Below are 14,365 nucleotides of genomic sequence, written 5' to 3' on the forward strand. Positions count from 1 at the left end.
ATAAGCAAAGTCATGCTCATTTCTCAAAAGAATCTGGAGGGGAGGTGAAGCGGAGGTCGGTATTTTTTTGAGTGGGTTTAGGGGTTTGTTTGGGTTTTTTTAAATATATATATATATACACACACACACAGTGCAAGCTTGTCTAAAGAAGTGGTACTACAGATGACAGAACTTACTCTGCTGCAACAAACTGAATACCTTGACCTCTCAAGTAAACTAAGCATACAAAAGTGGTAAGAATAAAAGGTGCATGTAAAACCAGCAGCAATATTATGTTTGGCTTTCCACTACTTCTGCAAGTTACTGTACATATATTACATCACTATTATAGAAATGGCACAGCCTCAGACACTTTCCACATTTTATTTACATTTTAAGACTAACTTTAATCTCAATCACATATCCATACATTTCCTTTGTTTCACTAAAACTTAAATGCATGGTTTATTAGAACAAAGACTGTAAACAAATATTTGCCATGTCCGATACATGTAACACACAGGAGCTGCTTAACAGAAATTAATCCCCCCATTTTATAAATACAGGTATCAAAACAATCCTGAACATACTTTGTGACACTACTAGTAGTCGGCACCCACACCCTTGCAAAATTAAACAAGATGAGCAACGGTATTCACTGTACCTGCTACTTTAAAACAAATTTAACTGCAGCTCTTTTACTAAGCAAGATGGATAAAGCATGCCATTTATATTTTGCCTTCTCAAGAGATTATTTTCAGAAACATATATTATTCCACTGCATTCTGACACTTTCTGTCATGCTTTCATCTTGTAAAACCTGAATTCCAATTTTAGGCTATTTCAGGCTTATGCTTAAATGACAGTGCCTCGATAAGAGAAAAAAAAAATTGTGCTGCCTTTTTCTCCCATAGTGCCTGAAAACATATTGGGCATACATATATTATATATATTCTTACAAATGTCCAGGTCATGTATACCAGCTGAAATTCTTCTAATGTGTGGGTGTTTGCATTGTGAGATTTAATCAAGACATTAACATGAGTAGAAGGTTGTTGTTTTAAGACCGAAGTTTGAGAATCAGCTAAAATTAATTGTTGTAAGTTTGTCCCTCTGGAGGTTGTGGAAGCTTCATATTTTCTTTGGACATCATTAGACGTCTTAGCTCTTGAAGTACAACTTTAATGCTATAAGAATTTTGCCATTTTGCTAACACTGGTATGCTCCGTGCATCCACCTGGAAAAAGAAGGAGGAGTTATAAATTACGATGAAATACAAAATCTCTACATAAATAACTGCTATTGACCTAATTGTTTTAAGAAAGGGTCTGACACTTTCTCTGTGGCACAGAGTCCCTGTGTTCATAAAATATTTTAAGGAAAACAATCATATACTTACACACAGATACAGATTCTGCAATAAATCCATGCAGGTGGACCCTTCCATCTGTGCTGATACTAATATTAGTGAGAAGGAAAGGGGTGGGGGAGGAGGAGATCAGCAAAGCGTTCACTGCAAAACTGGAGCCGTATCTTATAAAATTTATTAATTTGTTTCAAATTACCCTCCAAAAAGAAAAAAGTAATCACCTTCATTATGCCAATATATACACCTGGGTTTTCCTCAGTTCTTTAAAAGAACCTGCCACACAAAAGTCCGTAGAATACCTTTCTAAAGGAACATTTCCCTTGTTTTTCCCTTGCCATAAGTATCATTAGTGATTTATTTCACATTGATATTACATGATGTTTCTGATACATTAAGAGTCACTACATATACTAAGAAATGGCTTGAAATATTGAAATAAGTGATTCATAATGTTTGGACATTTCTTAGTTCTTTGCATCCTTCTTACAGTAAGTCATCTTATGGAGCTGTGAAGATTACTGTACATCACTTACCAATTTGAATATGAACAGAAAGGAAAGGACATGGGACTTCTCCTATGCGTTTATAAAACCTGTGGGACAATTTACACAATTATATTATACCAGAGAGGTTTCCATAGGAAAGTCAGCAATTGAAAGTCAGCTTGGGAACTGTTTTGGCAGCAGTTAAGTCCTGGCCACCCAGCCCCTGCAGGAAGGAACTTAAGATGACAGAGGGGCCTACAGCTCTGCAACTGCAAAGCAGGTCCACGGGCAGGAATAGGGCTATTGCACTCTACTGAATTCCATTGGCAGAGTAGCACAGGCAGCCCACATGGCTATAAAAGTGCTGGAAACCATTGCTTTATGATTTAGGCAGCATAAAACATCAAGAAGTTTCTTATCCCACCTTAATTAGGGCAAACTGAAAGAAAAAACAACACTGGAATCAGAAATAAGAACGTTAAATAGACATTTTGTTCTAGATTGTTCGAAGTGAGGCTATTTTCAGAACACTGGATGAGACTAAGCCTTTTTGTAGGAGGAAACCGAGGCCAAGGTTTAACAACATGCTAGCTTGCGCAGCAATACTAACCCAAGAAACTTCTGCTCCCTCTCACTAGGCAGTTATTCCTTTCACAGTGCTGCTGCCTATCAGCTCAGGTGAACCATGAAATGTATGTGGAGCTATTTGCTGACCTGAACTCACAGAACCCACCTGGTTTAAAAAAACACCTTGGAAAGAAGTGCCTATGCCAGGATCCTTGATCCAATTCACAGCTCAGCACTATAAGCATTTCTCTTCACACAAATAATGTTCTGCACAGAGTCAAAAACCCCTTAAAGTCAGTTTAAAACCCTTGTCAGCCAAAGACAGCATATCATCAAACCACATTATAAGAGGCAGTCAGATTACTTAATAATTATTGCAAACATTAACAAACTAGGAAGAGAAAGAGCATCAAAAGGAAAGCTCCACTATGCAGCAAGATCATGCCAATTTTAAATGCACGAGTGTATAAGCTAATACAGAAAGGTTTTGAAACTAACCTGATCAGACCATTACGGTAATTCTGGGACTTCCTTACTTCTTTTTTTAAAAGGTTATTTGATTTAATGTGGTAGATAAGAGGCAATATCAGAGCAGAATAATCTTTGCAACTGGAAAACAGGCTGTCTTTTCTTAAAAAGCAGACTATTAGATAAAACCACCAGTGAGTAAACGGGAAATTCTGCTAAGAGATCACCTATGTTATCAAGTAGCAGCTTAAGTAAGGCATTAGTTAGCCTGAATCTTTGTTCTGAGGTACTAAGCTCTTAAGAGATCTCTTCCGCTCTGATCCTTCTAGACAGAATTAAAGGACGCTCCAGAGTTTCTATCCAACAAGTTGGACCCAGCAAACTAGGAACAACATGAATTCATTTCAAAAATTAGAATAGTAAATATCACACTACTTGAAATTGTTCTCCACAAAGAAAATGCCACAAGAAACGTGGCCATTTCTCCTCGTGGGGTCCTACAGAAAGAAGAAAAACTTCATGGTGGTTAAGTATCATGATAACAGAAGATACAAGGGCTCTGATCTTAAATGTTCACTTAGCATATACCTGCAGATGTTTAAGAGCTTACTTCCCCTTTCTCACACAGAGACATACTTACTAACATTTGTTCTCTACAGCTAACCTGACATCCTCTTCAGTTTAGCAAAATGGAACAAATGAGAGTACCACCTGAATTCTTAGGTATAGGTCCTCTGGCAGACCAGTAGTTTAAGAAAATGTCAATGTTAGTCTGAATCACAGTATTTTCTACTAAAGTAGCTGAGGAAAGTTCACACTGGCAAGTCAATGACCTGCCAAAAAAAAAAAAAAAAAAATCAATAATCTCCCTGAGAAAAATAGGGGAGAAAGAAGCCACAGTAAACTACTGTCAAGGACCAGGTAATGGTTGCAACAGAAGATTCCCAACAAGGAAAGACATGCACTTGGGGGTGGAAGCCCATTAAACTCTTTTAGAAGACGACTGGTAAACCAACATGGCTAAGAAGAAAAACGTAGGTTTCGATTTTGGTAGGTTCGAGAAAGAAAACTATTATAATTATCTGTTCAGATAAAGACTGGGTTAGCAAAAAATGGCTGGAAAGGCAGTTACTCTGGGACTCCCCAAATGAACATCTATCTTCAGCCTGGCAATTCCACTTTCATACCATCTTGCTTCTCCTCACTTCTCCTCAACTTTGTCTTTGTAGGCTCTCTCAAGTCTGGAGATCTGCCACAATTACAGCACATAGCAGTCAGTCACGAGTGCTGTTCAAACAATGCAATTCTACATACACTGGCTATACTGGAATATGAGACCTGATCACTTCAAAGTAAGCTCCTCCAGCTTTTCTTTCTTGGCTGGGAATTTCTAACAACAAATTCATAGACAGTAAACTCTGCTTTAATGATGTTATGAATGTTTTCTGAGTAGACTGCTGCAACATGACATTTTTGTTGCTGTTTGTCTCAAGTCTCTTTTCTGCAAGTCACCAACTTTTTTCATGACATCCTGTAGAAGTAAAGATTTTGGCTCAGGTTCTGTTTTCTGGGTTGCAGCATTTATTTCCAAGTTAGTGCAGAATAAACTTGTTCTTCATAAATTTATGAAGAACAATGATAAGATATTTGGAAGAATGACACAAACTATGTTCAAATCACACAAAGTGTTAGGTAATATTCAAGTACACATCCTGAGACACAGAGGGGAAAACTTCAAGGTCACGTAAAAGCTAATGACAACTGCAACCTGAAGGCTATTTTATTCTGGGAGTATACCACTGTAAATCCTTGAACAATAGCAAGAGAATCAATATGTATAATGCGTCGTTTTTTCTAAACAACTGGAATTAAAACAAATAATTTTACACAATGTTGCGAAGTATTCAGTGTTTATAATGTTCCCAAGATCTTAACTTTAAGAAGTAGCAAACTGCTTAGTCTACAATAAGCATACTCAAAGCAATAACTGGACAACAATTTACAGACTCACAGCTGACAGAGTCCCAAGGAGTTTAAAGGAAACAAGTATTTCCAGCTGTAAATGGTCTCTAAATGAACAGAAGTGACTGCAAATCCTGCAAGATAGACTGCTGAAGAGCGCTCTGATGCAAAAATCAGACATCCTCAAAAGACCATGGGAAAATAAGTAGCATGTCAGAATGCAACCTGTGTTTTATCAATACAGGATACACAAGTTTCCAAGAGAAAAGACACTGCAGCATTAAGAATGCTAATTTAAATACAGTTTTACAACAGTAACGCCGTTAGCACATACAGGCATTTTGTCCAGCCCTACATAAGTACTCGGACTAGATTTTCTGAACTTAGTACCCTAATTCTGTATACAAATGCAGTAGCTCCATAGGCAAATTGAAAAGCAGAAAACCACAAAACCTAACATGCAGCTAAGAAAAAGGCGGCAATTTAACAGGGTGAGTCAGACCACCTAAGTTTAGTCTTTTGAGATAAAATACTCCTGAAGTAGGCCTCTCCTTTCCTGCACTAAATTTATCAAACAGCAATCTCTGTGATCCCTGAAGATATGCTGCTGATGGAAAAGTTACTCACAAGCAAAACTCCTCTCTCAGAATAATCAAACAAAAAATCAGTAAACTTGTAACTGTCGGTATTGATAAATTCATTACACACATACACATTTCATGCAAAGTGTAAAAAGACATAAGTCAAGAAGGTGGAGAACCACCGCCAACAAGGCAGTATGAGACTAGCTTCCTTAGACCCCCAGTAACTCTAGCACATATACACCTCCCCCCTCCACCATTCCCACTCCAACTGAAGAGAAATCACGCTCTAAACCCACACTGGGGGCCGTACTTTTCCTCAGGTGTTAACTGGCACACATCTCCTGTAAAGTGTACCTTAACAATGTTACAAACATTTTGAGTAGCATGATAATACCACTAGGACCTACAATTTTGGTTGCTGTTTATCTCTGGTCTCTCTTCTGGAAGTCACCAACTTTTTCACGACATCTATAAGCAATGTGATCAAAAGCTGGACACATGTCAAAAAACAGGGTGTATGCAAAAGCATAGATAGTAGAGCTTGTCTAAAGATGAAACTATGACTCATTCAAAGAATGCAGCAAACTGCTTATGATCTATTAAATGAAAGACAATCAGAAAGTGGGAGAGCATCTTGCAAGAAACAAAAAGGAACTAAAACAGGAAGCAGCAATGTGAACTGTTCCAGGATGCTGAACATGCCTCCAGTTTATCTGACAGATTCTAGTGAGCACAATTCTAGTGAGCACAATGGTGAAATAAGCTAAAATGCAAGTTACCAGGACACATTAAATGGGCACATTAAAAATTACATAATAAATGCATTTTAAATTCATTAGTTATGAAAAGCATTTTCATTAAAAACTATCTAGTCCTATTTAAATCCATTAAAAAAATAATTATGCATCTGCATAGCAAATCCTAGTTTATAAGTTGAAGTAAAATTGAATGAAGGTTTTGTATAAGCATATAAACTTATTAAAATCAAACTTTTGTGTAGCAATTCCTAGATTTCAACAATGCTTTTAAAATCACCAGGTGGATTTCCTGTCACAGTATTCACCCTGCTCCTCAGCAAGCAGAGTGTAGACTTCTTCAACAAAAGCCAACAGACTTGGTAAACGCGAGCCTTCAGGCTCTGCAGGTCTGAGATTCTGCTTCCGGAAACCAACACCTCCTCTCAGGTATGCACAGATGAAGCAACGAGAGCATTCTTCTTTACTGATTCAGAATAAAACATGTTCCCAGGGAGAGATATGAAAATAATATTACAAACACACTAAAAACTCTGCTGCATTCCAGATTGGCAGCTTTTGCTAGTCAGACATCTATTTTAATAAACATATATACCTAGGCAACAAGCCACAGTTGTGATGAAGGGCAACAGCTGGTTTGTAGATAGCAATTTTAATAAGATCTTCAGGTAAAGCTGGCTACACAAGTACTTTCAAATTAATTTTAGATTATTTCTGAAGTGTTAGTGCACTGGCTTTGGACAACCACTACCCTACCACCCACAATAGCTCAAACAAACCCCTAAGAATCTCTCCCTCCACTACAGTCATTGAGATACTTGAGCTTCACATTTCAGTACTGTTAATTACACAAATGCAAGTCTATCTTTCTTTTAAATCTTGCAAATTATTTAAAACCCAAAGATGCTCTCTGACTCACCTCTAAGTATTATCTTAACCCAAATACTTTGCATTCACTAGAGACAAATGTACACACAGACAAGTGTGATATAATATTGTATTTCCTGCTGATATACACATATACCACTGTAAACGGCAAGACAACTCACACCTCTTTTCACTGGGCAATGGAGTACCTCAGAATTATTCACAGGATAAAAGTACCTAGTGAATAATGGAGTAACAAACATGGTTGAAGTGCTGCCATTGATCATGTATGTGAACTCATCCCACCCTAAGCGCAGGATCAGTGAAAGTAACTTATTGCAAATTGATTTTTAAAATGAAAGTGAGTACTATCTACATCAAGAGACATTAAGACTGAAGCTCAGAATCACCTTGGATTTGAATAAACCCAGTATAAAGAAAATAAGGGTTTAAATACATTGGTTCATTACAGGTGAGTTACTACACCCAGAGTGAGACTCGTCAGGAATAACCTCAATTTTTAATTAATGGAAACATCAGATACAAGTTTGTAGTACTCCTGCTACAATATGAGTCTAATCTCCTCTTATAAAGTATTACAAGGGAAACACCTACATGTGGCTTAAACACTTTTTTTTCTTGTTCAAAACTAAAATCTTCAGCTTCATTTAAAAGACACAACTGTTTCAATGCTATAAATAATGCTCGTCTCATTGATAAGCCACTAAGAACCACTAACATATTGTAAATACCTGAAGATTTGAAGTAGTAGGCAACCAAAATTTGATTTAAACAAAGTACTTATATTGTAAAATTTAAATATGAAAGCTCTGTCCAACATGCATATTCCTCACCTAGGTTTTTCACAGAAATAATTTATAGTACAGATTAACAACATGGTTGATCTTACCATTTCAACTTACCATTCCATTGGAATTATTTATTCCATTCATATTAATTTTAGTTACAAATCTAACTGTAGGAGGTGCTTCTGGATATTTAGGTCCACACTCTACTTTCAGACTGTATATTCTGTTTTCATAGTTTGTCTAGAAAGCAAAAAGACAGACTAATGCATCTTACTGAAAGCTGAATATTAAAATAAAATAAAAAAAGGCAAAAGGAATAAAGATTAAGAAATATGAAAAAATTATAAATCTGTTAATATTATGTACCAGTTGATGGTCTTGAATTACTGATTGATATTCCACTGCTTTGGTTATATTGATTACTTGATGAATATGTATAAATTACACTACTTATTGACTGTACCATACTAAAGTTTCAACAGAATGCAATTCTTTTTTTAATTCATATTTATTCTTATCCTTCCTACCCACCTGCATTCCCCAAACAACTTTGGGCACAGTAATGGGCTGATGGAAAATCAACAATCTTTAGGAAAATTACTGCTTTCCCCTATAAAAAAAAATCTAACACTGAAAAAAAATTGGAGATGGGGAACGACGAAGATGCCACTAACCCAACAGTTAAAACACGACCAAAAATAAGATGAAAATAGTACTCGCAAAAAACATACCACAGAAGTAATTAACGCTCCAGAAGATATCCCAGACTTCCATAGCTGAGGATTGCTTAGTTTACTAGAGGATTTACAAAATTTGGACAGTAAAGTGACAGCTAGTTTGCTGAAGACATCACTTCAAAGTGACCATGGGACAGATCATTCTAAGTGCAAATATATTTTGAGAAAGTCCAACCAGAAATGAATACAATTCTATCTTTTTTTTAAATCTTGTCAAGTAGGCCATGCACAATCAAAAGTATCAGTGGCATTGCTGGTCGCTGATGCATATGCCTCTGTGCTCCAAATGGAAGATAAACCCAGTTTCTACACCTGTATTTCCATTGGCACAACAGATACAGCTAACATGAACCCACAGCAGTAACATTCCTCTGAACTTTCCAGAAGTACCATCTTTAAGCTGTTCTGCATCAGCCAGCTGTCACTCGCTCCAAGTAGAAGTATCAACCATGCAGTCAAGTTATCAAGTGACAGTCCACTCTGTGGTCAATTAAAAGGCACAGCAGAAATCAGACTACTGAAGCACCCTAACTGTGTCCTATAATTTTGAGGAGCCACAGCGACTGAGCAGCAAGTGGGTCAGAAAGAAACAAGGTGAAGCAGGACATCCACTGTTAAGAAAAAGGTTTTCTATTAATCTTTCTCATTAAAAGTTAAAGTCCCAGTAAAAGTAATCTTGACCTGCTACAGGTAACATAGCTGCTACCACAGCAAGAAAATATAGTAACAAAAATTCTCATTGTTCACTCGGATAAAAAAAAAAAATTACTTCCCCAGAGAGGGACGCTGTCAGTTATAATGGAAATAGGCCAAAATGTATATACACTGCTCACAATTGAAAAATCCTGACAACAGCTCTCATTCCCTTATTCCTATCCAGGTGGCTTCTTAATTTTGCTTCTGTTTCACTGCAAGCCAAGCATCCCTGGCCAGCACTGCAAAAAGCCTTAAAACCCCATTTTTTCAGGGTCAGAAAAATGTTTCCTTTAATCCAAAACAAATCTTCCCCTCCCCCCTCCATGTTGGTTTGCCCTTCAAATGAAGCAAGAAAAAATCTGGTAAGCAATTTTTGCACAGCTCTAGAGAAGCCACGTACGTGAAGAAATAAATGCTGTGGATAGTAATAGCAACTTTCTCTGCGTTCTCCCTAACTGTACACTATACACGTAACAACCAATTCCAAAACCACACATCTTCTACAAACCCTGAAACTGTATATGCAATTCTTCTCATCAGAGTGCCACCACTGGCTTGGAAGCTGGTGGCTTTCACTTTCTACAATCACCACATACTGCAAGTCATTCTATAAGACCGCATGTCTCTAAAATGGCCCAAAATGCACTCTTTCATAAAGAAAATATAATGACAGCATTATAAATTGACCAGAATTAAAAGTGCATCCCATGTTGTTTGTGTTTTGGGTTTTTTTATTTTATTTTTTAAAACATACGGGCTCCTACATAATAATCACTCCCTTCAAAGACGTGTTAGGAGTCTACCTTAGGTTGAACCAGAAACCAGTCACAGGCAGTTCTGGAGGCTGTTTAGGAGAGTCAGGGAGACATTACTTTTGTTAGCTCACATTTGCAAGTTCTTTCAAAACCTGTAAGACTACAAACTTTCTTCAAAATGTATTCAAACACTGTGATTCCACAGAAACTAGTATCCAAAGCATACCGTCATTACGTTTATATTTTAAATTTGTTCTCTCTCAAATGCATCCAAATCTTAGGAGCTCAGCAAAATTATGCAGACTGTTCAGTCTGCTGCAAGTTGCAAATAACTCTGACTTGCAAAATAAGCTTGAATTACACTAAATCTAACTCTGGAAGTGTTACTCTGGAAAACATTATCTTCACTGAAGCCAATTTCTGATCTCAGTTCTTGTCTTGTTCTTCCAATAAGCCCTGCAGCACTGAAGGACACACTAGACAGTAACCTCATGTTAGCGGTGCAAGACAGATGCTAACTTAGAGCTAGTTAAGTATACTCGTTTAAAGTTCTCATTTACACAGTGACCTTTTGTATCATATTGTAACTCATGAGAAAGTGTGCACAAAAGTCAAGTAACGATGTGTCCCATTCATATTTCATGAGACTGATACTCAGACATGAGAGATGAATACTTCTCCTGCAGGTTTTATCAGTCTAGATGACATTCTACAGAACTTAAAAGGTCAGAAGGATTTGAACTTTGTGTATATATTTAATCTTATTAGAGGTAATTAAAAACTGCTTGGTCTTTAGGCATGATTCAACTGAAATGCATGAACCGCCATACTGAAAGACTATTTGACAAAACTTGTGAAAGTTGAAAATATACTGCCAATTTGCTGCAGAATTGAAATTACTAGGCACAGATGATCAACCGTGGAAAGACAGTTACCCTGTTTACTGCACTATCACTGTACACTTACGTGCAGTAATGGTGGAAATACAGACTGAATATATTCCTAACTCAGAAATAAGTCTCAAATCCCAACTGGCTTACACAGACAGCTGCAGAAACGTACTAGGGGACGCTAGACTGAAAACACTGACTAACATGCCAGGTAGTGATGGATGCTAACATGAACATACAGTGTTTCTACAACTTCATACATTGAATTTTAATCAATTCCTTTCCACTGTAGCAAAGTAATTTTTTTTTTTTTTTTTTTTGCATTTTGTATTGCCTACAAACTTAAATCTTTTAAATTCATCACACTTACCCTCGGTGGCCCAATAATCATTCCTGTCCATCTGGTGAGTGTCATATCTTCATCATCTTCAAGGCCCCAGCTTACTGTACCATCACCTACTCCTTTCTGCCCTTCTTCAAGTTCTTCCAACAAGCGAAAATTACGAGGTACTTTAACTAGAGAAAAGGGAAGAATGTAATTAATACTTCTTACATTAAGGAAAAGGTAAACAATTGCATTGCTTTTATATGTAATGCACTAGCAACTGCTGAATATACTTTCAAAGCCAAACAAGTATTTCTTGCATGATTTAGCACTCAAGTTGTTTTGAAGTAACTAACCACTTCAATGGAAGCTAGTTACCCCCAAGTGATAGCAATACAAACTGTAAAAGAGATAATAAGAGAGCTCTTTTTAGTTAGACATGGCTTAATTCAGATTCTCTTTCCCAAGAACAGTACTGTTGGGAACCAGTACATTTTAAAAATCAATTCACTGTCTGTCAAGTTCTAGTCAACTAGAATCCAAATAAAATTAATATGGCAATTTCCCTCAAAAATAATTAAAGAATGCAACATTTAACATGATCTTAATAAATTTAAACTGGAAGAGAAATACTGAAGCATTTTCACTTGATTTCATTTGATTTAAAACCGAAACACTTTAATATCTGAAAACAAATTAAAAATCAAGTCATTTTTAATTCACTGATTATTATTCCCACTTAACAGAGAAAAAAAATAAGCAGCACAAAAACACTGATTAAGTTGTTAGAGAGAGATAATGACATATTCACAACAGAATATGAAGATGTACTGCCTCTAAAGAGAACCAAGTAATATTCACTTACTGAACTATAATTACTGAATTTTGATTATTATACATGAAAACAGATATTGATAGGTATTACACAAGTGAATGCTTAATTGCCTTACATCACAGAAGCTAAAATGGTATTTCAGCACTGGGATGCAGGGAACAAAGCTAATTAACAGTTATGCATGTAATTATGGTATGCTTTTATTTTCAAATAAAATATGCACAATGATGTAGCAGCAATTTACAATACAATAAAACTTCAATTTTCTTATAGTTGCTTATAGCTTTTTTTTTTTTTTTCTCACAGCTACTTATAGCTATAGTGTTTTCCATGATTTTTACTACAGATTCTTTCTTGTACTGGAAGAATCCAGGTACTCTATAAAACTAAAACTCTGAGACTGGGTTCATACAATGTTGTTACCAAGGAATACATACTATGCAAGTTTGAAAAAGATGGGGGGGGGAGAAAACTGTTTTTCATATCATTTATTTAGTCATTGGGATTTCAGGTTTTACAATACATCTAGTCTGTATTCCAAGCCGCCTCTATGCAAAAAATTAAAAGTGGTAACAGACGATTTTTCAGTCAATACATATGGACCACTACAAACACACCCTTCAGCAACTATTCAAATAGCTTATCTTGCATAACTATGGTTTCTCTTCAACTGTGTTTAAAACGTTTTTTTTTTTTAAATAACTAGGGAGAGGCTGCTAAAAGTTGCAGAAGCTATTGTCTCCAAGTTCTCGAAATTCCCAGGGAAAAGCATTAAGAGGATAGTATCAGGACAGTGAAAGGAAATGAAATCACTCATGTATGGCCTCACCTTCCTTCCTGCTTTGGTACTGCCACTCATCTGAGCCCATAATAAGCTACTTCAGCTTGCTAACTGAGTAGAAAATTATAGATTTTGCTTAGTCTCCCGACAGCTTAACAAACCAGCCCAGCTCACAGATCTGACAAGTCCTAGCATGAAAGTGCAGCCATGCCAGCAAAAAGTCAGACAACCTTGATGTAAAAATGTGGTTTAATGGCGTTAAACTACTCTGGAAGCTTATTTTCACACATAAAGAGTTCACATATGATTACCTGAAAGTACTAGCACAGTACATCAAGGAGCAGATCATTTCTCAATGTTTAGCACAGAACCTTTTAAAAAGCTTCATTGAAATTCATTTGTCCATTCCTTTGGTCCCATCCTGACTTGTTATTAACATTAGATCTGTATATTTACATATCTAATTCAGACTAGGGATGAGAACTGACAATCATGCTTCTGTCACATTATAGAGCACAAGGTTTTTAGTTTTGCTCCAGATTCATATGTGCTCTGGAATGGAGTCTGCCAGTAAAAGGCTAATGCTAAACTTAAAAAAAAAAAAAAAAAAAAAAATTAAACCAGCAGGAAAAATTTCTACTAAACTTCTTGTTTTGCATCACATGACTGAATAGCTTCTGACTGGTATGTGGAGCCTCAAACAAAAAACCCCTACAAACAACCCCCACCCCCCAAAATCCATGTACTTTAGTATCCAACCGTTATCTTAGACTTCTCCAGTGGTTTCAATCCACCATTTCTCAGAATTCTTGCTCTGACTGAAGAAATTCTGATTTATAGTTTACCTCTTTAAAAAGCACATAAAGGATGGAAGCAAAGTTTATTTCTGAGCACCTGCTGTCACCTTTCAGTGCAGCTGAGATGATCTAACTGCTCATTGCCAGAAGAGGTTCCATGCCGCCTTCTCCCAAAACTCTGTTGTTCCTGCACTAACCAGCCTCCTCTATTAGCCAAACTGGCACACTAATTTAGCAAAAAGCTGTTTTTCCTTTAGGCAAAAAATTCAAATCTAACCAGTTAATCAAGTGATTTGACTCAGGAATAAAGATCAACAAATGCCGGAGATGACTGCTGTGTCTTTCAGTGCCTTCCTTTGCGAAACCATGGGTGTGGGGATGAGGAAGCTTTTTGTGGCAAAAAGCCACTGGACTGGCTCACTTGTATCATAAAATTGTATTCAACACACAAAACTGTAGGAGGTGACAGTTACTAGAAAATAACACCCCCTTATGACCAACTGTCCTGTGTTCATCACGTTTTTTCCACTACGTGTTCTGTGCTCACTAGTTCCTCTAACTGCCCAAGGGGAGCAGTGAAGGACTTGGGACACCTCCAGAACATGTCCAGAAAATAATTTAGATCTCCTCTGAAAAGAGCCAAAACATGTGACAGCAAGTGCCAGGCTCCCCACACACTAACATTCCTATCAGTGCTAGAACTA

The 14,365-nt window shown here is 36.8% G+C and overlaps 1 protein-coding gene across 3 annotated transcripts in view; it reads right to left on the minus strand.

The window, feature by feature from the left end:
• Positions 1 to 349: 349 nt before the first annotated feature.
• UBE2V2 (ubiquitin conjugating enzyme E2 V2) overlaps positions 350 to 14,365 on the minus strand; it is a 29,809-nt gene continuing 15,793 nt past the window's right edge. The window contains exons 2-5 of one of the 3 annotated variants that reach the window (XM_075744119.1): positions 11,294 to 11,439; positions 7,960 to 8,085; positions 1,379 to 1,437; positions 350 to 1,216 (exon numbers count right to left, since the gene is read on the minus strand). In XM_075744119.1, coding sequence (XP_075600234.1) covers positions 1,189 to 1,216; positions 1,379 to 1,437; positions 7,960 to 8,085; positions 11,294 to 11,439 — 359 coding nt within the window. In that variant the 3' untranslated portion in view covers positions 350 to 1,188. Of the gene's footprint in view, positions 1,217 to 1,378; positions 1,438 to 7,946; positions 8,086 to 11,293; positions 11,440 to 14,365 lie in introns of all 3 variants that reach the window. The other 2 variants (XM_075744118.1, XM_075744120.1) reach the window with 2 other exon arrangements.

Source organism: Balearica regulorum, chromosome 2 (genome assembly GCF_011004875.1).
Source record: "Balearica regulorum gibbericeps isolate bBalReg1 chromosome 2, bBalReg1.pri, whole genome shotgun sequence".
NCBI classification, from domain to species: domain Eukaryota; kingdom Metazoa; phylum Chordata; class Aves; order Gruiformes; family Gruidae; genus Balearica; species Balearica regulorum.